We start from the raw sequence: 24,429 nt of genomic DNA, 5'->3' as shown, positions 1-24,429 counted from the left end.
CTTCCCTCACACCCAGCACGGACACCCTCATCCCTGCGTCCTTGTGCTGCTTTTGAGCTTCCAAGGAGTTGCTCACCAGTTTTCCCCCTCCAGCCTGTTGCAAGGAATGTGAAAGGAAGGAAAAGCCCAGCCCAGCACGGAGCAGGCAATTCCCCATGGGAGCGATGCTGGGACCAGCCCCTCCAGGAGCAATTCCATCCAGCTCCACGCTCTCCATCCTCACGGCACAGGGCTGGGGATGAATAACACCTATTGCAGAGCTAATTCATTATAACAACGTGCTTCATCCCACCAGGAGACACTGAAGGACCTGGGTTGCCCCTTGGCTTGTGCAAGAGCTGATGACACAGCTTACAGCAAACTTACACAGCCCCGAGGGGCTCCATACATTCGGAATGGAAGCCGCAGTGGTTTTCCCTTTCCGCTCTTCCCACATGCATTGCTGGCCATGGGCAAGCTGGGAGCTTCCATAGGGACTTGTGGGTGTCAGGATGGATTCCTCATTCCAGCCTCTGATCCCATCATCAGAGCCCAGCTGAAACTCCAGCATGGGGACAGTGGAGGTGATACAGGAAGGAAAGGGATGCCCAGAGCATCCTCTGTTGTACCAGGGCTTTACCTGAATCCTCGGCTCTCCATGAGCTCCTGGTGCTCTTCTTGCTCTCTCCCACTACAGGACCTGCTCCTGAATCAGGTGGAAGCTGGAATTGCTCCTGGATGGAGAGAGGAGCTCACCAGTGATGGGTATCCCACAGCACTCGCTTCCTCCAGATTGGATGTGAGCTCAGCACCATCAGGAGCAGGAGGACACGAGCCAGGGCACCTGCAGCCATGAGGGGCAGAGCTAGAGCTGGGCTAGAGCTGGCATCTCCCTCCCCATCCCAACTTCCTTCTTTTCCCCCTGTAAAGAAATGGGAGCAGAAAAGCAAAACACCGGCGAGTGTTTCAGAGTACAACGGGGCTTTATTTGTATGAATTACTATGAAACATCTGTAAGAAAAGAATCACATCTGGAAATAATCTCTAAACCAGCGACACTCACAAACACCACCCGGTTCTCTGCTTTGTTGAACCCCTTTTGTATAGGAGTGATACAAACATCACCAAGGATTGACCACCTTCATGTCAGAAATGCATTTTGGCTTCCCAGCCCATTTTAGTGGCCTTTCTACTTGTTAGACCTGATTATTTCTTGCGTAAAGGACACAAAACCAATCCCTCTTCACCCTCCATTCAGATGATGCTTTGTGCCTCCCCAATGCTTTGCACCAGCTACAAATGGAGTGACACCATTCAGAGAGGCTTTGCCTTGGGGACCGGAGGGTGGGTGAGTTGTTAGAGGGTGTTAGCAAAGACATCCCCGAGCCCCTGTGAGGTGCATGGGTTGGTGCTGACCCACTCACCGCAAGGCTGGGTTGGATGAGGCTTGGAGCACCCTGCTCTAGTGGAAGGCATCTCTGCCTGTGGCAGGGGATTAGGATGAGCTTTAAGGTCCCTTCCAACCCCAACCTATGGATCTACGGACACAAAACCTTTGCTGGCAGGGTAGATGGAGCTCAACCACGGGGTCTGCACCCACCACGTGCATGGCACCCATCCCGTCCCCACGCTCCAGCTCCCCAAACTGCCCTTCCCCTCCCTGGGCTCCAGGTCCTGGGTACCACCGCAGGGAGCAGAGGATGCACACTGGGGATGTGCTCAGCCCCAAGCAAGAGCAGAGGCAGGCTCGGGGCTCCTCTCTATCACCAAACTGCAGCAGGGTCCCAAAGCTACAACGCATCCACTGACCCCGGACCCAGGAGAGGATTCAGCACCAGGCACTCACTGCGGTTACAGCCAGGGCTTGGGCCCAGCACCACTGACCTGTGACGTGATGTGAAACACGGCTCTGCCCAGCGCCAGAGCTCACCGCCATCCTCCGCAGCCACAGCACCCATCCTGCACCCAGGATGGGGAGCACAGCAAACCCCATGGGCTCGGCAGCGCTGGACTCACCCAGGGATGCTGGAATCACTGGGATACGGGCACTTCCCTCCCCACACAACAACCTCCTCGTCTGGGAGAAGTGGAATTCCCTTCCCAGCAGAGCCTGGGCTCCCGCCTGTTGGTGCTTCCTGCCTGGATGGAAACTGCGCTGGGAGTTAAGCCCTCCGTAGCTGAGAGGCGCTGGAACACGGACAAACGGAGCCGGTTCCAAGCTTGATTTTCTTCCAAATATGCAGAAAAGCTGCTTTGGATCGGGAGGGAGCAACAGCAGCCTCCTATAGACCCCAGAGGTGGCGGAGGGGAGGGCAGGAGCCCCTCCTCTCCATCCATCAGTGTCAAGCTGGGAATAAAGTCCCACCCAGGGGCTCAAGAACCTCCTGTTCCCAGCTTCACACTCAGCCCCTTGCAGACAGAGCCAGGCAGGGACATGCCCCTCCAGACACCCATCTTTTGCCCTGCATGGTGCAGCTCCAGCACTGGAGCCTGCACATGTCAAGGCAAGGCCAGCGTGCCTTGGGATGGCTCTAACCTGCTGGCCAGGCTGCCGTGACTCAAGGGATGCTCCTCAATGCTTCCTTCCAAAGAAAAGGAGCAGGCACCGACGCTGGGATGGGCTCAGTGCGGTGAGACTTGGGCTGCTTTGCTTTTAGGGAGCCCAAAGCTTGCGGGCATCCTGCGGTGCTTCAGCCCAGCGCATCCTGCCCTCACCCTGCACACCCTGGGCTTGGGTCCAGGGACCGGGGAGAGGGTGAAGCACCCGCATCCCCACTGCTCCCAGTGCATCGGCTGCACCGCTCACAGGGAATGGAATCTTGGCGCCCACTTCAAAGGCGTGCGGGCTGCGGGGGGGGTTAAAAGGAGCCTGTTGGGAGCCGGCGCCTGCAATGTGGACTTTTGTTACCAAACCCCGCGGAGAGGCAGGGAAAACAGTTTCATGTGTGTTGGAGGGCTGGGTGCCTGCGTCTGCCGCCTTCGCAGCTCCCGTCTCACAACAGTTGTGCTGCTTTGCAGGAGCCAGCAAGCGAAACAGGCACGTCTAGAGCCACCTCCTGCCTTCAGCAGTCAACAGAGTCTGCCGATAAAGGAGAAGAAAATGTGCTGGCGGGAGCGATTCCTGCCTTCGCGCTCGTCACTCATGACTTACACAGGGAAGGAATTTGTTTACATCATTATTTTTAGCCTGACAGCATCCCCGAAAGCTGCAGTGATTCAGGCACCGCCTGCCAGCCCCACAGTGGAATCAGCCTGGGATGGGCGCAGGGAAGGATGCTCCTGCCGCCGGGCCAGCCCCAAAGCCAGTGGCGCTCACAAGCCCTTGTGCAAACCCTCCGTGCCCAAACACCAGCGGCCTCAGCTTGGGCTCTGCATCTTACCTACGGCAGGGGCACCCCTGGGGCCATGGGGAGCCCTGCCCGGCAGCCGGGATCACCACCAGCAGGATGCTCCCGATGGGATGTGTCCGATTCGGCAGCGAGGGTGACACCGGTGCCAAGTCCAGCCCTTGGTGCTGCCCCACCGGCACAAAGCGTCTGTAACTTCAAGGCAGTTTTAGCAATGCCGAAGGCAAAGGTTTAATTCCAAGTAAAACACCTAGGAAAAGAAGGCCTTTCCTTTTAGAAGCAATTTATATATCATCTGACTACCACCTGGTCCGCATCTCCGCTCATGACTCCTAGCAAGAATAGACAACGGCTGTAGGTTCTCCCTCTCACGTGTTCTGGGTTGGTTTCTTCCTGTGTGCAGAGTAAAGTCACACCAGATCACTACAGAGATATGGTCAGGAGCGCTCCGGCCAAGCAGATCCCACATGGAACGCGTCCTCCTTAGTACAACTGATCCCATTCCTCCTGCGCCGCCGCTCGCGCTGCTCCTCCCAAGCCCGAGCTCCGCTGGCTCCTCACAGCAGCTCCCGACCTGCTTTGACCCTCATTTTGATTCCTTTTTGGCTGATTTGCTACATAGAAGTTGTTTTCAAGCCCTGGGGAAGAAAACTGAGCCTCAGCGCTTTGTACTTCCGAGGAGAACAGCAGCAGAGGGGGAGCAGCAAAAACTCTGCGGGATTTGTTGGGTGTCTTTTGTTCCTTTTCCAGCCATCTTCTCATGAAGCTTTGGGCACGTCCCGTGCCAGCACTAAACCCCAGCGCTGGGTCCTGCAGGGGAGGAGAAGGGGAGGGATGGAGATGCTCAGCCTTAGCTGCATGGGGCTGTCACCAGCCACTTGTCCCCGCGTGGACACGCTCTGGTCCCAGCCCAGAGCAGCCAGGACAGACGGATGGCTTGGGACCGTTCACATGCTCATCCCAGGGGCCTCTCACCATTTACTGCCCTTCCTTCAGCGTCTCCTCCTCCTCCCGGAGCGGCTGCCTCCGCACTTGGAAGTCTTCATCTGAAAGGAAGAAGCAGGATGGGGCTGTCGGGAGCAGCAACTGCTTCCACGCCAGGACACCGCTCACCGCGCTATGGTCCCAGCTCCATCAGTGAGGGACCCGGACTTCCTCACCCAGACGATTCCCAAGGACTGGGACATTGGGGCTGCCAGCACATGCCTGGGAACACTGGCAGGAGGTTTTAGCCCACGGGGGCAGATCTGCCAGGACTGTAACTCGACCCCAGGAGAGCCACATGGCACCAGGGATGCACCGGTGGCCATGCTCCTGATGGGAACCCCCAGCAGGGCGATGGCGTGGGGCAGGACAGATGTGCCACATCTGCCATTTCTTACCGCATGAATGTCCCTCGACATCATCGAGAAGATTTGCTGTGGAAGCCGCTGTCCCCATCCTGTGCCCTCTGCTAAGGAAAACCAGGACATGCCCGGGGTACCACAACTGCCCTTCCCATGGGAGCCAGCCAGAGGCTCCGGGTAGACCACAGCCATAGGGAGTCCCCATGAACACCCAAGTGGGGGTGCCCCCCCGCCCAGCTCCCGTTCCCTTGCAGGATACACCTGGTGCTTCAACAAGTGTTTTCTCTTCGACTTCCTCATCTTTGTCTTCTCGGAGAAGGCTCTGGCCAGTTCAAAGAGCTTCTTGCGCGTGGCTGGGGGGAAGCAGGCACGTGAGGCTCTCACCCAAAACCCTGCCCAAAGCTGCCACGGGTGATGGGCAGGAGATGGCCAGGGCCAGCGGTGTGGGAGCAGCCTGCATCCCTACACCCTATGGTGATGCTCCAGGTTTTTCCTGGTACTGCCAGGCTCGGAGAGCCGGGTCCTGTGCCCAACAGGGTCACATCGGTCCCTGGTTGGGGGGGGCTGATGCTTTTACCCTTTCACTGGGATTTTCATGACCTTCCCCACCCACAACTGACCCACACGCCCCAGTGTCTCAGCGGGCTCGCACAAGCTGCCCCAAGACCTCTGTCTGTTTTGTGATGGGAGAAGAGGGCTGTGGCTTGCTAAGAGGAAAAGATTGGAAAAGGAAGAGTTAAGCAACCCCCTTGGCTTAGGATCTACACAAACCCCGCCCAGCAATTCCTCCTGCATCCTCAACTCATGCCACAACCCACACCAGGGGCAGATGGAAAGGGGAGAACTGGGGCATCAAGGTCCACGTCTCCATCTCCCATCTGTGCCCGCACCCAGCCTTGCTGTGCAGCATGGGAGCTCCCTGCCACTGGTGAGGGCCAGGAGGGGAGCACCACAGGATGGGGATGCACCAGCCCAGGGCTGTAAAATGCAGTCCCAAATGGGGGATGCACAGAGCAGGGAGCTCAGGTGATCGCCCCTCGATGGTGCCGGCTCTTCTCCTGCTGCCCCATTCCCACCTCCCCTCCATCCCTGGCAGGATCCCGGTGCCAGCCCCCAAACCCCACTCACATTTTCCCATGTGTTTCAGCTTGTCTCTGAATAAGGCATCGTCAGACACGGCACTGCCGGCCTCGCTGGGCGCAGAGGGGGCTGCGTCACCTGGAAGGCAACCATCTGGTCACTGCAGTGTGTGTGCAGCGAGGGGCATCCACAGGGATCACTGCCGTGACCCAGTTCCAGCCCTGCCACGAGCGGAGCCGAGCGAGAGCAAGCAGGGTGAGGGCTCTGGCACACCAGGGGTGGCTCTGGAAGGGGACCCTTGGTGGATGTAACCCAAGACCACAGGTCCGGGTGCCCCTGAGCACCATGTGCCCGGCCGGAGCAATGCCACATGGAGGGGGCCATCGATGGACACCAGCTCTAACGGTGACTCTGGACGGCTGCTCCACTCACTGAGGTTAATCAGGATTAGCCAGGAACACTCATTACACCTCCCAGGCACAATCCCCCACTCCGGCCATGACCAGAGAGGGCTTTGACACCCCTGGGAACTGGATCCCAGCTCCCACCACAGGAATGGAGGGAAGCAGGATGCAGGAGCACCGCCATGTAGGGAGGGCAGCACCAGCCATCACCCATCAGCTCCTCTCCCATGCAGGGGGATGACAGAAGGGAGGGCTCAGACAGTTTCCCTCCCCACAGCCACTTCAGAGGGCAGAGGGCTGGGAACACAGGAGCTGCGGGGCATCCCGCTGCTGAGAGGTGATGCTCAAATCCAACTTGGAGGTTACCTGGTAACAGGGAGGAGCAGCCGAAGTCGTTGCTGACAGCTGCACTGGACGACTTGGACTTTTTTGACTCATATTTCAATCGATCTGAAAAACAGAAAGCCCAGAGCCCGCTCGGTCAGAGCCCCGAGGCAGCGCACAGAGCTCGGATCCCCTCTCCCCTCTCCTCCATGGCTGGCAGCAGTGCCAGGGAGGGGAAGGGCAGCTCTTCACCCAGCAGCAGAAGGGGAGGGCACAACGGCCAGGCTGGGCTTGGAGGGCACTTCCGAAGCTCCTTGCTACAGATCATTACAAGGGCACATAGGGATACAAGGGGGAATGGCTTCAAGCTGACAGAGACTGAGCTGAGCTCTTAGGCAGAAGTTCTTCCCTGTGAGGGTGCTGAGGCGCTGGCACAGGGTGCCCAGGGAAGCTGTGGCTGCCCCATCCCTGGCAGTGTTCAAGGCCAGGTTGGACACAGGGGCTTGGAGCAAGCTGCTCTAGTGGAAGGTGTCCCTGCCTATGGCAGGGGTTGGAGCTGGAGGAGCTTTAAGGTCCCTTCAACCCAACCCATTCCACGATTGAAGGGTTTTGCTAGGCTTTGCCAGAGAGACGAGCAGGGGGAGGAGAGCCTCCGGGCAGGCAGCTGAGCACCAGGAGCAGGCCACCACCAAGCCCCCTCCTGGGCTGGCTCTGCTTTGGCAGGAGCCACGCTGCCGCATCAGTGCCCTTCCCACCTCTCTCCAAGGCGAGGAGGAAATCCCGGTTCCTCTGGAGCTCCCTCATGAACTCTTCGTTCTGCAGGAAGAGCGCGATCCGCTCGTCCTCCAGGTACTGCTTCCAGCGCCGCTCCTGCTCCAGCGAGCCCTGGCCCCGCGCTGGGGCCAGCCCCCGGGGCAGGGGCTGCCGGCGGCCGGGGGAGCCCTGCAGAGGCAAACGGGGCACGGGTTGGTCGATGGCCTTGGTCCCTGCAGGGCCTCAGGCTCAGCTTGGCCTTTTACACCCTCCTATACCCCGCATCTCAAGGCATCATCCCCCCCGGCTGCGCTGCACTCGGGATGGTGCTGCTGCAAAGGGGACAAAGGAGAGAGCCGGGTATCCCATGTGGGAACAGGGACCTCTCGCTCTGAGACCAGCATGGAACTGGTGCCTCCATTGCAGAGCACAGACCTGCACAGGTTTAGGACTTAAAACCACGGGGTTAAGCCAAGACCGAACCTGGCGTGGAGGTGAGCAAGAAGGGTCTCAGCCGCTACCTCTGCTTCTATTTCCCCCTATCTCTCAAGCAGAGAGTGCAATTTCCCCCTGGCAAACATCCCTGCGGAAGCACCTCGTGCTCTCCCCCAGCTCCCAGGGCAGTCACACCTCGGGAGCAGCAGAGCTGCGCTCCCCAGCTGCAACCTCCTCCTCACCTGCACTATTGATCTGATTTGTAGCTGCTCTCAGAGAGCCATAAAAAGCAAAAGCACACAATTACTGGGGAAAGAAAAGGGCAGCTGCTGCTCTCCTCCCCCTGAGCCCAAGCGAACCGGCACGCTCCTATTCCCAGAAAGGTAATATAGCCCGTGAAGCTCAACTTGCAGGGCAATCATTTATGGAAACGTGGCAGGCTGCCTTTGGAGGCAAGAAGGGAGGGAGGAGCTGATGCACGGGGTAGGCAGGAGGCCTGCAGCCCCCCCGAGTCCCTTGCTGTGACAGGAAGGTCCTGACCCCACTTGCAAAGGGGCCAAGGGACACCCCGGGATGTGATGTGCCTGGAGAGGAGCTGGGTGCTGCCCGCCGTGGGCAGAAAGGCACCCACAGCCCCAAGCCTTGTGGCTCTAAAACCACCACAAAGCACGTGGGGATTCTGACTTCCCAGGGGCAAATCCTCCGCTCACTTCAGTCGTGCCATGAACAAGATGCACTCCAAGACTTCCAGTTTAATCCATACCCGGTACCCAGACGGTTTCAGAGCGCTGGCACTGCAGCTCAGCGCGGCTGAGGACCGGGTTTGGTGCTCCACGCACACCATGGGCTGGAAGGGGCAGCGAGCCTCACCTGGGTGCCAGCAGCCTGCTGGGGCAGGATGCGGAGGAAATCCTCAGGGAGGTTGCCCAGGAGCGGGGGGTTCCAGTTCCTGTAGTGCCCAGACACGGGGGTGCTGCCGGGCCCTGGCACGTCCGTCCTGCGGGACAAGCACAGACAGTGCCTTTGGCAAGGGAAAACCCTCAGCACGGGGCACAGGCACACAGCAGCTCCCTGCCCGGCTCCACCAGCGCTCCTGGGAACCAACAGACCACAGCTCCCATCCCAAACCAACAGCATCAGCTCTGGAGAGCAAAAGGCTTTCTTAGTCTGCAGTCTTGGGGAGCTGCTCTTCCAGCCTCGCCCCATCACTTCCCAGGCTGGATTCCCTTCTCCTGCCCAGAAACCATCCCTGTGGAGCCCCAGCACCGCACCAAGGTCTCTGGTGCCAAGAGCCCAACGTGCAGGGCCCCGGCTGCCGGCACCTGGCGTTTCTGAGCAGAGACAAGGGCTCCCCACCCCACTAGCTGATTTTTGCCATTCCACACACTGCTGGAGCAGCTCCCAGGCCCCTCAGCTGTTCACTTCTTAGGGCCTCGGGGGGATCTTTTAGCCAGCTGTGAGCTTCATTCATCTCCTTTGGCTTTGTCTCACCCAGAGACTCTAACAGACTGCTGCCACATTCCCCTTGCTGGGGGAGCCAACACACAGCAGGTCCCCCCCCAGCACCAACACAGGGTGCAGGAGGCTGGGTGCAGCCGTGGCGTGGGGCTGGGGGCTCACCTGGGTGGTGGGGTGGGAGGTGCGCAGGGGAAGCGGCTGCCCAGCGCCTGGCTCTCGTAGGCAGGGGGGGAGTAGACAGGAGGGGGCTCCTCGTCTGAGCTGTCCGGCTCCAGGGTCCGCTCCAAGATCTGCAGGGAGAGGATGGGGTGAGGGTGAGCAGGGGGAATGAACAGGTTGGACCCCTGTGCGTGGCAGCAAAGCCACTGAAGAGAGGATGGGGCAACCTCCTGGCACTGGTCCCCCTGCATCAGGGGGATTTTGGTGGCGTTTGGAGGTGCTGGTCTCAAGGGACAAGGCATCACATTTAGGGTGAGTTTGAACTAGATGATCTTAAGGTCCTTTCCAACCCTAACCATTCTATGATTCTATCAAGCCTGTTCCTGGGTTCACAGCAGCTGACTGCAGCCTGACTTCAGCAGAAGGGTCTCTGTTGGGTTTTGAGGCGGGAGGGAGGGAGGACAGCGGTTTGGCTTGAGCCTCAAGCACCATCCAAGACAAAACCACTCAGGCTGCACATTCCAGACCTGCTGAACTGGGCACCCAAATCTCTGCCTGCCTGTACCAGCTGAGCAGCACCATGTCCAGGCAGAAAGGAGGCAGGATGAGACTGGGCTGCCTGCTCATGATGGAGCCAGGACCCGCTCCCCCCCATAGCCACGTGTTGAGGACCACCGGCGTGGGTTACCTCGGGGGGGATGCTGTCCTCCGAGTCCGAGCTGTCATCGCAGCCGCTGCTGTCCAGGTTCATCTGCAGGAGCTGGTCGATGGTGGCATCCACGGCGCCGTTGTTGGCTCTCAGGACGCACTCGATGATGTCGTAGTCCATGCTGGGGAACATGGTCTTGAAGTCCTCCATGGCCTGGTTGAACTCCAGGCGCCGGACCTGCCTGGCGGGCCGGCTGTTGTTGAGCTCCTGCGCGGAGGAGCCGCTGCCGCGGGCGCTGCCGTTGCTGCTGCTGCGGCGGAAGAGGCTCGTCATGGCGGCGTTGGGGGCCACGGGTCACGGGGCACGGCCCCGGCAGCCGGCAGGGACCATGGGGTGGGCAGCGGGGTCCCGAGGCCGGCGGCTCCGTGCGTCAGCCCCCGGCGCGCTGCAGCATCCTCCCACCTGCGAGGGACAGAGGAGAGGGTCACCCATGGCGTGCAGCACATCCCCGTGTCCATAGGGGACGTCTGATTCAGTTCCATTGCCCAGAGAAGCTGTGGCTGCCCCATCCCTGGCAGTGTTCAAGGCCAGGTTGGACACAGGGGCTTGGAGCAAGCTGCTCCAGTGGAAGGGGTCCCTGCCCGTGGCAGGGGTTGGAGCTGGATGAGCTTTAAGCTCCCTTCCAACCCAAACCAGGCTGGGATTCTATGACCCATCCAACCACATCCTCATGGGACCATCCCATCCGTGCAGCAGGACCAGTACACCGGCGCTTGGATGCTGTATAAACTGTGCATGGTGCTGTGCAAACAGTTGCAAGATATGAAAAATGGTATTACTGCCCCAGGTAGAACATTTCCAGGTGCTGACATGTATTCAGAAATGCACTGAAATCTCTCTTCAAAACAAAAGGAGTGAGCTCAAGAGGGTTTCAGAGCAGGGGCTAAACCACTCTGCAGCAAACCGACCCTTGGGAAAAGCCATCCAATCCAAGATTAACATTCGCTTTAAAACCATAAACAGATTACACAGCTACTGCTTCTTGTTTGGAAATGTGGGGCCAAACTCAGCTCTGGATTAACACCACTGCTGAAACAGGAACAGTTTTGATTCATAATGTCATTTCCAAAGGCTTTATCCTAAGCGGCAGGCAGGGAGTTCAAGATAACTGTCCCTAACATGGAATTTCATCCAGAAGAAGGTGCCAAGCACACTTCTTAGTGAAATAATCACATTCAAAGCCATTAGGGGAGCAGCCACCTCTGAAGGGCACCCAGGCCCTCCCCTGCCCCTGGCCATAGGTGACAGCCATATCCCCAGTGCTCACCCAGCCTCAGCCATCCCAACCTGCTCCAAGGGGCTTCCAGAGGCTGCCGAGAGCAAAACACACTTGAAAACCATGGAAAACCTTGGAGAAGGTTCACTTCCATGGTGCTGGTTCATCCCACAGAGGAATCACTGTGCCTCCAGAGCCTGGGGGATCATTCCTGCTCCATGGGCACGCTCCGCTCTCCCTCCCTGGATGCATCTGCATCTGTGAGGGGCTGAACAGCAGCCCCATACAAAGAGCAGCACCAGCCCAGACCCTGCCCCTCAGCCACGTATGATGCCAGTGCCACTTCCCGGTGGCATTCGCTCATCCCACGGGACAGGGTGCACGGAAGAACCGGGAAAACCATTGCTCTGCATGAGGGGACGGTTCCAAACAGCGCCAGAAGCCCCCAGCTCGCTCCCTGCTCCCTAACAAAATGCATTTAACAGATCACTCCGCTGGGGACTGCCTCCATCCCGGCAGGTCCCAGGATCCCTGCTTTTGGGAGCCAGGCTCGGAGCAGCGCTGTGTGAGTGGAGCAGGAACAATCCCGACAGCCCTGCCCGGCTCCAGTCACCGAGGACAAATAAATCTGCTGGAGTCCATTAATAAAACACAGCCTCTCCTCTGTGCTCCTCCTCTGCCACCACGAGTCACTGCCAGCAAAGAGCCCGCCTTGTTCACACCTCTGGTGCCATCCTTCAACTGCAATATTGCACGGCTGCTTCAGTCACGTCTCCAACCGAGTTAGAACGCATGCACAGGGTACACACGCTCCTTGAAACATCTGGATACTCCAAAGGGGTGGGGAAAGAGCCTGGGCATCCGGGGGAAAACAGCTTATAGGGGATACACTGCGAACACATGCATGATCCAAGTACGGGAGCTCCTGCAGAGAAGCGTTAGCTCAGCAATGCCATGGCAGCCCAGGTAGGAAAATCAGCCCCCAGATCCGGAAATGAGCTTGGAAAACCCCGGATCTATTTAAAAATCCCAAGATCTATAAAGTAACGTGGTTGGGGGGGTCTCTGGCTCCCAGCATTCGACTTTTGAGTCAAATAGTTAACTATATTAGATATAAGTAAGGATACTCAAGGTCTTCCCTGTAACCAGGAGGAAGGCCACTGCCATGCCAGGCACTGGCAATCCCCTGCAGCCCCCTGCCCCGCTGGAGAGGGACCAGCTCCTCCTGATGCAGACACTGACACAGCGTGACATGAGCATGGGACCGCTCACAGCCCGTGCCCGATAGCGTGACTGAGCATCACACCCACCGAGAGCTTCTGGTCAGAGGAGGAACTCAGTTAGGGAGAGGACAACAGATTCATGTGCCAAACGAGCTCTGCTGAACATCTGCCTTCAAACAACCCCGAGGGATGGTGCTGCTGGGACCCTCCCAGCCCTGATATACCCAGGGGCTGCTGTGAAGGGCTTGTTGGGCAAAACCGAGGTGCAGACCAGGGTGGTTCCACATGCCCCATGGGCAAACGCCGCTGCAGGCAGAGGTGACAGCAATGACACGCTCCAAATCCAGGCTTTTGGACCCATTTTTTAAAGCCCAACTGCTAATGCAGAGAAACACAAACCATTACACTGGCATGAGCTAAAATCCAGAGCAAATCAAGCCCCTCCCTCAGCAGGAGTTAGGTTAAAAGAGAACCCATTAGTTGTATGTGCAGCACCTTCCCCAACTCCTGCTTGTCTGCATCAGCATCTCCAGGTGAGCAGCGGGGAGGCCAACAGGACCCCAGCCACCAGCATGGGGAAGGGGCTCGGCACGTTTCTGGCCCTTATTCCTGTGAAGGGCTGGGAAGACGCCAGGAAAAGCAAAATCCTTTGGATTTCCCAAAAAGGAAAGCACAAAGCTGGTGTGTGCCTGCCAGCGCGGGCGGGAGCACAGGGCACGGGGGGGGCGGGCTGGGCTTCCCTTTGCCTCCTGCCCCCGTCTGCAGAATCAGGCTGAGATGCCTCCTTTAGCTGGTTCCTAATGGGCTTAAAATAGTCCTTGCTCTGCTGTCATGCAGAGGCCCCTGAATGCTGGTATTCATTCATCCAGACCCGGGCACATGCGTAATCCTTCGCCCTTCTGCTGCGCCCATCACAGGAGGAGCTTAAAGGCTTTGCAAGCTCCGAGTGCTTGTGTCCCCATCCCGAGGGTCATGGGGAGCAGCGAGGTGGGAGCAAGGGCACTGATGGGGCTGGCGCTGCCCCTGTGCCCCCTGTGAGCCCTGGGTAAGACCTCGCAGGGTGAGGGCACCGCTTGGCCCCGGGGACACGGTGACAGCTCTGCATGAGCCACCTCCACATGCAGTGGCCGAGGCTGTCCCGGTGCTGACCTGTGCCAGGCGGTGACATCCCAGCTCCAGGCTGGGGCAGGCGCAGAGCCACGGTGCTGCTGTAGCATCCAGCCTGCAGGAAGGCTGCCACGTCCACGTCGGCTTTTATCCAAGCAGAAAAAGCCCAAGTAGGTTTTGCCACCAGGACAGCACAAGATGCTCTTGTGCACGCATTTAGGGTTGCTTTCTCCTTTGGGTCCAGCTCCTGCCTTCAGTTCACTGCTTAGGAAACATTAAACAGGACCAAACGAAAGCTGTTCTTCAGGAGGAGGCTCAGCCCTGCCAGCCCATGGGTGCACCACGGCTCCGCTCTGCTAAGGACTTGCACAACCCCCATCCACCCTCGCCTGAGCCAGAGCCAAGAACAAGACCTCAGTGGCTGAGAAACCCTTAATGAGGCTCATCAGGGAGCTGACAGGATGTGCACAGCCTGCGGGAGCGTGTCCTGCATCCCGCTTTCCTCCCATCCCTGCGAGAGACGCGTTCGGTACCTCACAGACACGGCCTTTCCACGTCAAGGCACGGCCCGAGAGGCTTGAGGTCAGTTCCAGCCGGGCACAAGCACGGAGAGGGCTGCCTGAGCTCGGCATCAGCCATCCGGGAATGGCGCAGAGGAGCAGCTGGATAATCCCAGGGCTTGGTCGGACCGGCCATGTCATGCTGGGAGCAGCAGTTGCTCAGCTCCGGGAGGAGCGCAGCCGGATGGGAGCAGCCAGCAGCTGTAAAAGCACCGGATCGCCAGGGAAGAGCCTTGGCACCAAGTGCAAACGAGAATATTCCTTTCCCCAGCGTCTGCTGCAGCCCAGGCACCAGATGGGATTGCTCAAGCGCCGCTGAGCCGGCCCCTTGTCCCCTGCTATTGCCACGCTGTCTGCAGATCATCCCTGCAAACCCGCTGGAGCTGGGACCCCCTGCTTGCAGCCAGGATTGGGGGAGACTCCATGGAATGCTTGCTCCCCACAGCCCAGCACTCACCCAGGGCTTGGCGGCTGCAAGCCCAGGCCTGTAGTGACTCGCTGGGGGCTGCTCTGGAAGCGCAGGAGGAATTTCCATGCACAGGGATATCCGGAGACAAGGTCTGCCAGGGGAGGGAAGACTCCACACTAGCTTTGGACGGAGCGGGCCGGCCGAGCTCTGCCTGCAGCCAGGGATTGCTCAATCCAGGAATGGGAATGCTGGGCGGCTGCAGGTGTGCCTATAATTGGATTGAAACTGTGACGGAACGTAAATAATGGGAACAGAAATCACAGCAGTGTCCACCAGCAAAGTGAAAGGCACAGCACACGCCGAGGATGTGCAGGATGGGGCCTTACAGTGTCCCCACAACCCCCTCTCTGACCGTCCCGCGCCGGGATGTGTGTGCTCACCTCCTGGGAAAACTGCCTGCGAGCAAATCCTTTTTTCCTGGAAACAAATAAGCACCCGAGGATCCCCTTTAATACCTGTTCCACCACGCATTGAAACAGCTGGGTTTAAACCCTTTAAAACGCAAAAAGCAATCAAGGGGCAGAGCAGAAGCCAGCGCCGCTTGAGAGCCTGTGCAGCACGTACCTCTGCAGAATGAAATCCCCCTCTTGGCTCCCAGAGCAGCGTTTAGGACCAGAGGGCAAGGGAGAGCCATGCAGCACTCCTGGTTGGGTACAGTGGGGAGCCTGTAGCCAGCCCCACACTGTGAAACGCACAGGAACCACGTTAAAGAGAAGTGGTGCTCTGCTCGCCCAGCCGCAGCCATCAGTGCCATCATCCATGCCCCTGGCGATGCCACCCCCTGCCCTATGGCGTTGTGTGGCGCTAATCCCCGGCTTTCACCCCATTTTCCATGCTGGAATTACAGCCCCCACCCCAAACGGAGCCTGGATTAATGAGGGAGCACTAGATCTTAATCCAAACGTCGCCTGCCTTGCGAGGCTGCTTTGCGCTGGTTCCATTGAAGGTAATTTGATCTTGGTAGGACGACATTCCTAAAATAGTTGAGGGAATTCAAACATGAAATAAGGTTTCCAGGAAGGGATTAAGAAAAAAATAGGTCAAGCAAGTGTGAGTGATTAAAGTCACCCAGCATCCCTTTGTACGCTTTAGCTGCATCCCTGTTCCACTCGATCTTGTATCAACGTGTCAGGAATTAGATGCAAGAGGCTGCCGAAAGCAGAGAGGCTGATAGGAGATTATTCCACGAGGTGGTTGAACACCAGCGACCTTTCCTCCTCGGGCTTTCAGTGCTGACATCAAAACACACACGTCCCAGCTGAAAAAGCAGCTCAGAGCTTGCTTGGAATGATGAGGAGCAAGCGCTGCCTGGCGTGAAGAGGTGACAGCAGCGCGGTCCGGGTACCAGCGCTGCCTCCATCCCATAGGAATGCCCTGTGCCCATCATCCCTCTGCCTCGGTTTACCCACTGTCTGAAGCCTTGCGCACGCACATCCCCGCAGCCATCATGCAGAGCCCTCACACCGTATGTCACACAAACCCATCTCCAACCGCTTATCCCTTCTCCTCCCTTTGTGCTCCAGCTCGGCACCAAAGCTCCGGGAAGCAGCAGGGAATGGAAGCAAACACAGGTTCCTGCGGGGACAAAGGTGTGCGGCTCTCCCCAGGCTGGAACCGCGGCAGGAGGAGTCACCCCCAGGCAATTTGGGGTTGGATTCGGTCAGTGAGCACCTAACAGGGAGTGAGCAAAAGCAAAGCCAGGCCCCTGGTAACTGGAGCAGCTGATTCACAAATGCTCATTTGCCATTTTAGGTTAAGGGTCAAAGAAATTAAAGGATGGGAGGGGAAAAACAGCGAAAGAGCCTGAGCAGAGGCAGCCCCTTCCCTCCAGCTCCACTGGGAATGGAGTGGAACGGACTGGGATTAGAGCCGGTGGTGCAGAGCATCGCTGCAGGATCTGGCCCTATGCATCCTGCAGGAACAGGCAGCACAAATCAAGATCAAGGCAGGCACCAAGTGCCACCCAACCACCAGTATCTCCTGCCACCGGGGTTAAGGGACATCGCTTAATGTGTGAAGGCAAAAAACCCCATATTGATTCACCCGAGGCTCCATGGACCACATGGGTTCCTATGGAAACAAAATTAGCCATAAAACTCTGGCTGACAATGAATTATTCACCAGGACAGGCCCCTGGCCATTAGGGGCTGGTGAAGAGATCGAAGGGTGAGCACTGCTGGCCTCCCTCGGGGCACTAAACCACAGCCAAGGAGGAAGAGGAGGAGGAGGGTTCCAGGCCATGGGCATGGTGAAGCCCAGCATGGGAAGGTCCTGCACCTCCATCACCACATCTGCAGCTCCTGGTGTCCCCAGGGAGAGGATGAGGGCAGCATGGGGGGGGAAATGAGGTTGATGCAGCGATGGGGAGATTGCGATGAGCAGGAGGAGTGTGGAAGAGCTGCAAGGTCTGAAGCTGTCCATTCCCAGCCTGCCCTCCCAAGCAGGACCACTTGCGTCTCCCTCCTCCCCAGCCCCTTGCTCCATGGCACAGCAGTGACGCAGGGCATAAAGACAGTGAAAAGGCTCCTGCCTGCTGCCCACTCGACACACACCCACCCCATAGCACCCAGGATGCTGCTGCCGCACCGAAGGCAGGAGCCGCAGCCCCGCACATCCCACACTGCCTCAGCACCTCACTTACAAGTCGGGATCGCTGCAAACCGAGACCAAGAACCACAGAAGGAAGGAAGAAAGGGATTCATTACGTTGGGAATGGAGGAGCTCTTTTTCCTCTGAGTCACTAAGGCAGTGGCTGACGCAAGCCACACGCCAAGGAACCGCACCGAGGATGGGACGCTGCCGTTCCCTTGCTGTCCCGGGACACAGCATCACCCTGTAATTGCACCGGTCTTTTGCCCTCCCTTGCACCGGGTGATGTTGCTCAGCAGAGGAGAACCTGCTTGAAGCACTGCACCTCACCACGGACAGGTATTCACTTAACAACAGTACATCAGGCCCTCCATAAGAACAGGCTCCTCCATCCTCAGCTTACAGGGAAGAAGGCCTCGAAAGCTGAAACACTGAGTTTGCTCCGTTCCTTCTGCTCTATCACGGCTCAGCACACTTCACACGGCAATGACACAGGATGCTAACCTGGATTTGGAGCCAGACAGTGCTTGGATAAGCTCTCGGCCTCCTTTCAAGCTCAGCAGCAGTCTGCTCCTGCACCAGCACAGCCTTCAACAGGAGGGAAAACCAGAGCTCTGCTCACTCCCCCTTCACCCGCCGGACACAGCAAGTGGGGCACATTCTTCTTCAACATCCCACCTCACTTCTGTTCCCACCTCACTTCTGTGTTGTTGTTTAATAATTACTAACTAATAACTAACCCTCGTACAACCCCATCTCCATCCTTTCCCAGCTGCTTTGCACCAGCCTGGCCGTGGCCATTGCCAGGGAACTTTGAGGATTCTGTAAGCAACACTTTAGGCTCCATCACCAGCATGCCTGTGTGCACGGCTGTGTGTGCCTTCCCTGGGGAAGCCAGCAAGGGCAGGGATCAATGAGCTGCCAGGCACAAGGAAGAAACAGCACTTCCAGGAGCCAGGAATCACTTCCTAGCAATAAAAGCAGGCTGGGGTTGGGAGAAAGCACGGCCAAGGGGGATGCACATCCTGCATCACTTCAGCCGCTGGTAGGGAGTGATCCAAGGGCTGCAGCTTGAGCCATCAACAAACACTCAGTGTTAAGTATAGCCCTAGATTGGGCTCAGATTGGTGTATAAAGGATCTGCCCTTACCTACATGGATTATTGCTACGGATGGTGCCCTCCACATGCCAGCCTCATATCCCCGGCTCCTAGCTACAGCTCCTCCAGCAGACAGGAAAGAAAACTTTACTGCTTCCTCCCAAGGCAGGGAATTGCTCTGATCAGCATCCTCCCTTCTGCTCCATCCCCTTCAGCCCCATTATCCCCACACACACTCTTCTGGGAACCCAAGGAAGGGCCAGAGCATCCATCGCTGATAAAAGCCATCTGGCAATGAAGACCTGAAGCGTTTGCACTTCTCCATGGATGGATTTTATCTCCCTTCCCATCACGGTGTGCTTTGGCAGGGAGGATCCTCACCAGCGAGCTGGCAGCCTGCCTTCCCCCTGCTCACTATCCCCCCAAACCAAACCAGCCGGAGGCAGCAGCACCAGCGCTGGGGCCATGCCAGAGCCCTGACACGCACAGCCGCGGCAGGAGGGGACAGTTCCTGCACGGCTCCGAGCTGGGCGTTTAAGACACTTGTTTGTTTCTTTGTCACCGAGCAACGGGAGAGGATGGAAAGAACCATCAATGTCACATTGTCACCTCTGAGTCACCGCCGCTCCTCCCGCTGCCAAGACCCTGAGGCACCCCAAAAGCAGCTCTCGGTGCCCCGACGACACCTTCCCCATGGGTGGCACAAGGACAGCTTTCCAAGCGCTGGGATTTGCGTTTCCTCCGGTTTCCATGGCAGGTTTGGTGCGCACCCCGAGAACCGAGGGACGCACAAAGGGGCCACAATGGCCCTGCCACTCACACACATCAAAGGCGGGCGGATGGGGCACTGCAGCCTCTGTGTCCCCCCCTCCCCAGCACCAGGGTGGACACGGGGGGGGACCCCAGTGCAGCGGCACTGCTGGAGCAGGGGTGGGGATGCAATGGGGCTGCTTGATGGATCTGAACCGCCGTCACCCGGAGGTGGGAACCACCCCGTGCCCATCGGAAGCGGTGCAAGAGCCAGACCCAGATGTTCCCCCGTTCTCGTTCCCTGTGTTTCCACCCAGCTGGGGAGGGTTTCTTTCCCCTTCCATCCTCTCCGTGCCTGCCCTGGCCCAGCTCACACACTGCTGCGCCCATCCAGCTCCCGCGCTGACCACAGGGAACCACAGACCACGCAAAGCAGGGACCAAGGAGGGGAAACCCTGGTCCCAGCGCCATCAGTCAGAGGCGAGGATCCAGCTGGCATCTCTCCACACCCTGGCCACGGTGATGGAGACGCTGCCACGCCGGCCACAGCATAGGAGAGGAGCCCATTACTAAGGGCTCCGTGCTTCAAGCGCTTTCCTGACTTTACAGCTTACAATTATCACCATCATCGCTCACTCACGCTGCCCCAAAGCTTCCCTGCTCTGACCACAAGCACCCTGTGATGCTATGGCAGCAACCTCCTCCCTGCGGGTCCCACCCTGGGATTTCAGCCTCATGGCACAGCCACTGGACACGAATGACCTGCAGCTCCTCTGCCAGCAGCTCCCAAGTCCACAGCACGCAGCATCCCTGTTATCTGCTCCCTGGCAGAGGGTGTTTGTGGAGGCAGATAAGAACCAAGCACTTGCTATCACGCTGGGAAGCCCTGCTTGCTCTCATCAGCCTGGGGTGAAGGGGAATTGCCATGGGCAAAGCCGGCTCAGCCACGCCACGGATGCGGTCAGGGACAAGGCTGGGTGCTGGTGCATGGGTTACACACTGTTTTGTTCCATTTTGTCTTTAAAAAAAAAGCTGGTTTTCAATAAAAAAGCCAAAACTTTCCTGGGAACTTCGGGCTGGGAAGAGGACGAGCACCTTTAATGTGTGCTTGAAGTGCTTTTGGCAATCAGCTGTTCCAGCACCAGGAACGGGCTGCAGACACCCATGCACTGGTGTGCACGGCTCTGCTGGCACCAAGCACATCCTCACTGCAGCAGTGGTCAAACGTGGCAGGGAAGGCAAGGCCACAGGAGCGGGTGCATGGTAACAGAGCAATGAGACAGGCCCAGCGAGCTGGTGATGGGCTGGCTCTGCTCTGCCATGAGCACCACCAAAAGCCTCTACCCCAGCACCAGCACCAGCACTCTCCCTTCCCAGAGGGGCAGGGCTCCCATGGGGTCTCGCCCCTCCATCCGGGCGCTTCCACACTTCCCACATGCAGGAAAACCCTCACGAAACCACGGCGGAGCAGATGCAGCAGCTGCGTCGGTAGAAATGGAGGAGGAGGAGGAGGAGGAGGCGCGGAGAGCCACAGCTTCCCCCAGCAGAGCCCTCGCAGGTCACCCCGGGATGGCGGCATTCCCGCACGGATACCCATTCCCGCACGGATATCCGTCCCCCCACGTTTGCTGTCAGAGGCAGCAGCAGGAGGAGGTGTGAGGAGGAGGTGAGACTCCACTGTTTAAAAAGTCATAGAAAGGAGCCTTCCCATCCCGCCTGGGGAGACTGCATTGAGAGCACTGCCTTGAGCAGGGGCTCGCACGGGCACTGCCTTGAGCAGGGGCTCCCATGGGCACTGCCTTGAGCAGGGGCTCCCATGGGCACTGCCCTGAGCAGGGGCTCGCACAGGCTCTCAGACCCTTCTCCACCGGCGCAGCCCATGTCAGTTTCAGCGCTGGCCGGGAGCAGCCTGCTGGGACGGTGCCCTCCATCCTTACGGGGTCCGCAGCGAACCCCGAGCCCGGGAGCTGGCACCGAGCTGTGCCCCAGCCCGGCCGGGGTGCGGAGCTCACCGGGGAGCTTCACCACGGAGCCGGGCAGAGGAGCGGACGCCGTCCTGCAGCAGGAACCCCCCGAACCGCGGCCCTGCCCGCACCCCCCGCTCCCCGCAGGGGTCACACCGCTGCTGCCCCACGGCTGGCGGCCCCATCCCGGCCCCACGCACGGACGGGGACCCCGCACCCTGCGCCGGGCTCCACCCGCACCCGCACCCCCCCGCTCCCGGCTCCCACCCCGCCGGTGCCCGCGGGCCGAGCGGCCGCTCCGGGAGCCGCGGCGGGGCCAGGCCGCGGGGCTGCAGCCGCAACAGGCGCCGCGCCGGGCCGCGGGCCCCGCTGGAGGCCGGTCCGGCCGCACCCCCCGCTCTCCCCGCCGGGACTCGCAGCCCCGCGCTCGGCCGCGCTCAGCGCCGGGGCCCGGGCTCAGCCCAGCGAGGCTCCGGGCCGCGGCCCGCACAGGCCGCCCGCCCGCCCGCCCCAGCCCTGCCCGGCTCAGCTCCGGCGCACAAAGAGCCCCGACCCGGCTCTTCCCCCCCCCCTTACCGGCGGTGGGCGCCGCGCTGCGGGGGTGCGGGAGGCGGCAGGCACCGGTCACGCCGGGAACCATGGAAAGGAGCCGGGCCGAGACGTGCGTGGCTGCGGGCGGGCGGGGGCGGCCGTGCCCGGCAGCTGGGGGCGGCGCGGCGGGGCCGGGGCCGGGGCCGGGCAGGCCCGGGGCGGGGGGGCGCTGGGAGCGGGGCCTAGCGGCGGCCGGGCCGAAATGCAGCGGGGCCGGGCGGGGGGCGCTCGGGGCCGGGGTTGACCCCCCCCGGGGCTGGGGTTCACCCCCATGTCCGCACGCTTCGGTGCTGGGGGGCCGGCACCGCCCGGTGCCCTCAGCCCCCGCGGGGATGCTCGGTCCCTTGGGGGGGGGGTCCCAGCAATCCCCGTGCTGCTCCCAGGCTTCCCAGCATCGCGTGGAGTGAGGCACCCCCGGCACCCCCAGCGGAGCTGCTCTGTTCCCAGCCTCCGTTACGGTTCCCGGCTCCTGGCTCTTGGACCCCCATCCCGGTGCACACAGGGGATGAAGGAGGAGGAGGAGGATGCGGCACTCCTGCCCCAAAGGGCTGAACACGGGAGGCGGATTCTAACAGCATCACTTCGACCACAGACAGAAAGCAGCCGCCTCCGGTCTCCGGCGCCTGACAGCTTGCAGCCATCCCGCAGCCCAGCACAGCCCAGGCCGGGGAGCGAGCTCCTCTTACACATCACAGGAGCCGATTTACACGGAGCGAACGCTTCCCGTTCTGCGGGCACCGCACACGGCAGCGGGTCAGGGCCGGCCTCCGCTTCCCTCCCCGCTTCCAGACCCTTCGGGACACCGCAGCTCCCGATACCCAGCTCGAAAGGACGGCCTCGAGCACGGGGATGGTCCAAAGCTCCCGCAGGACAGGCTCCATGCCGAGGTTTATCCCCGCGTCATCCACGTCTGGCAGCTAAGCGGTGCCGAGCCTGGCTGGCAACCTGTAAGGCTTTGACAAGGAACACAGACATCAGTAACAGAGAGAACATCAGAGGCAAACCTTCGGCTTTCAGTGCGTTCCTTTGCTTTCCCAAAGTTAACGCGGATGAGATGAGCATCTCTACCGTGTCACAGCGCTGTGCGGAGAGATCTGTTGACTGCAATGATCTCTTTTCCTGATCCAGGCTTGATTCAGGCAGGGGAAATGGGTGATTTGGTCAAGTTTCTTTACTGTCCTTTGATATGGGCCTTAGGTGCTAATGGCGCTAGGAAGTAAAGAAGAAATGGGAATAGAAATACACAACTATAAGGAATTACAATAGTGACTTTAATTCAACCAGTTCCAACGGAATCAGGAATTCCCTGAAAAACAAACCTGGCACAGAAAACAGAACACAAATGGGTTTGTCTTGACAGCCGGGAAGCACAAGCGAAAAGGTGAATGGAATCTCTCTGCCTTCCCTGGAAAACAAAAGGGTCCACACGCTCTCAAAACGCCCCTTGCTTTCTTACTACATGGGTCGGGTTTGGAGGTAGCCACTGGAAAAGCTCTGTGAGGAAAGCCAAGGTCTGCCACAAGCAGTAATTCCAGATGCCCACGTTGAAATGCTTTACAAGTATCTTATTGTCAAAAAGTGTTTAGGTTTCCTTCAAGAAAACCCCAGGACTTTGACAAAAATAATTCCAATTAACCCCAAAACCTGAACACCTCCCCCTCCCCCCAGAAAAAAACAAACAAAAAACCTCTTAATTTTGTAAACCATAATCCCACCTTTCCCAGCAGTCTTTACTTGGGCTTCAGGGAGACACAAGGCACGAGGAAGCGATCCACTGCCGAGGCTCTGAGCCTGGGATCAGGGCCTGAGCTCCTGGCTCGGCTTCTCCCAGCCCTGGAATACCTTTTTCCAAAGCAATACCAAAAAAGGGCTGTTTCTAGGTCAAGACCTCAGCGCTCGGTTTTCAGCAGGGGCTGACAGTCGAATGTGAACACAGCTGTAAAATGGATTCGCAATGGGAGCTCAGGCATTCTTTTTCTGATGAGGAAGCAGTCCCCGAGCCTTGTGCGCTTAAAGGTGAAAGCTATTTTTGACATAAAAAGGAGCACGTAGTTCCTCTGTCATCCTTCGGTGGCTGCTCTGGAAGCTGTGAGTGAATGATCCAAAGATAAGCAAGGAGTACAAACATGCGGAATTACACGAACAGGTAGAAGGGGATGGGGTTTTATTCTGCCTGACAATTAGGAGAGGAAGAGATTTCTTTCTACACTCCCTACTTAGCCTGAAAAGCACTGCTAAAAAAGGGCCACTTAAGCACTGAGACAGACCTCGATGGCATTTAAAAACTGGAAGTGCTTTTAATAGCTGCCTTTTGAAAATAATGTTAAGTCTATTTTTGAGATGGAGAAACTGAGCCACCAATAGAGCAAGGCAGGATCCAGCACTGAAGAACTGCAGTCTGCTTCCCAACCCATACAGGGACCCCAAGGTAAGAAAACAGCAGTGGACTGGATGCTCCCAAGTGTTCTTTAAAGCCAAGTTCTCCTTCCTTCATTCTTTGAGGGGAAGCTAACCCTGCGCCTTCAAATTAACCCAAAGCAGCTTGAGAACACAGCTCAGAGGGACTGCTGCTAAAATAAAAGTGAGCGAAGAACAAGCAGAACTCGGAGGGCTTATCGCCACCCGTAATGCCCCGGCTAATCCCCGGCCCCTTTATGTAACGTGGGATTGCTGCAGCTCAAACAGCTTACTGGGGTGTGCTGCTTTGCTTTAAAGCTCTCGTGGACAAATGCAAGCACGTTAAATACTTGGGTTTCTTCTGCCACTCGCAAGAAAAAGTTATTGTAAGGGGGGGGGGAAAAACCCCAATCTTTTATTTGTGAACAACGGCAAACAGAACGTAACTCACACACTGAGAAGAACACGTG

The 24,429-nt window shown here is 58.6% G+C and overlaps 1 protein-coding gene across 1 annotated transcript; it reads right to left on the bottom strand.

The window, feature by feature from the left end:
* Positions 1–3,529: 3,529 nt before the first annotated feature.
* CUEDC1 (CUE domain containing 1) lies at positions 3,530–10,277 on the bottom strand. Its single transcript, XM_057417481.1, has 10 exons — positions 9,974–10,277; positions 9,289–9,416; positions 8,539–8,665; positions 7,236–7,422; positions 6,523–6,606; positions 5,801–5,890; positions 4,932–5,025; positions 4,709–4,767; positions 4,302–4,372; positions 3,530–4,136 (listed from the first exon to the last, which is right to left on the bottom strand). Exons 1-9 carry the CDS (start codon positions 10,265–10,267, stop codon positions 4,305–4,307), a joined length of 1,131 nt encoding a protein of 376 aa, XP_057273464.1. The 5' UTR covers positions 10,268–10,277; the 3' UTR covers positions 3,530–4,136; positions 4,302–4,304.
* Between the last annotated feature and the right edge of the window lie 14,152 nt (positions 10,278–24,429).

Source organism: Pezoporus wallicus, unplaced genomic scaffold, assembly GCF_028554395.1.
Source record: "Pezoporus wallicus isolate ANWC-B61680 ecotype Strahan unplaced genomic scaffold, APGP_CSIRO_Pwel_v1 contig_12352, whole genome shotgun sequence".
In the NCBI taxonomy this organism is placed as follows: Eukaryota; Metazoa; Chordata; class Aves; order Psittaciformes; family Psittacidae; genus Pezoporus; species Pezoporus wallicus.
This window is presented reverse-complemented; position numbering and strand designations above follow the sequence as displayed.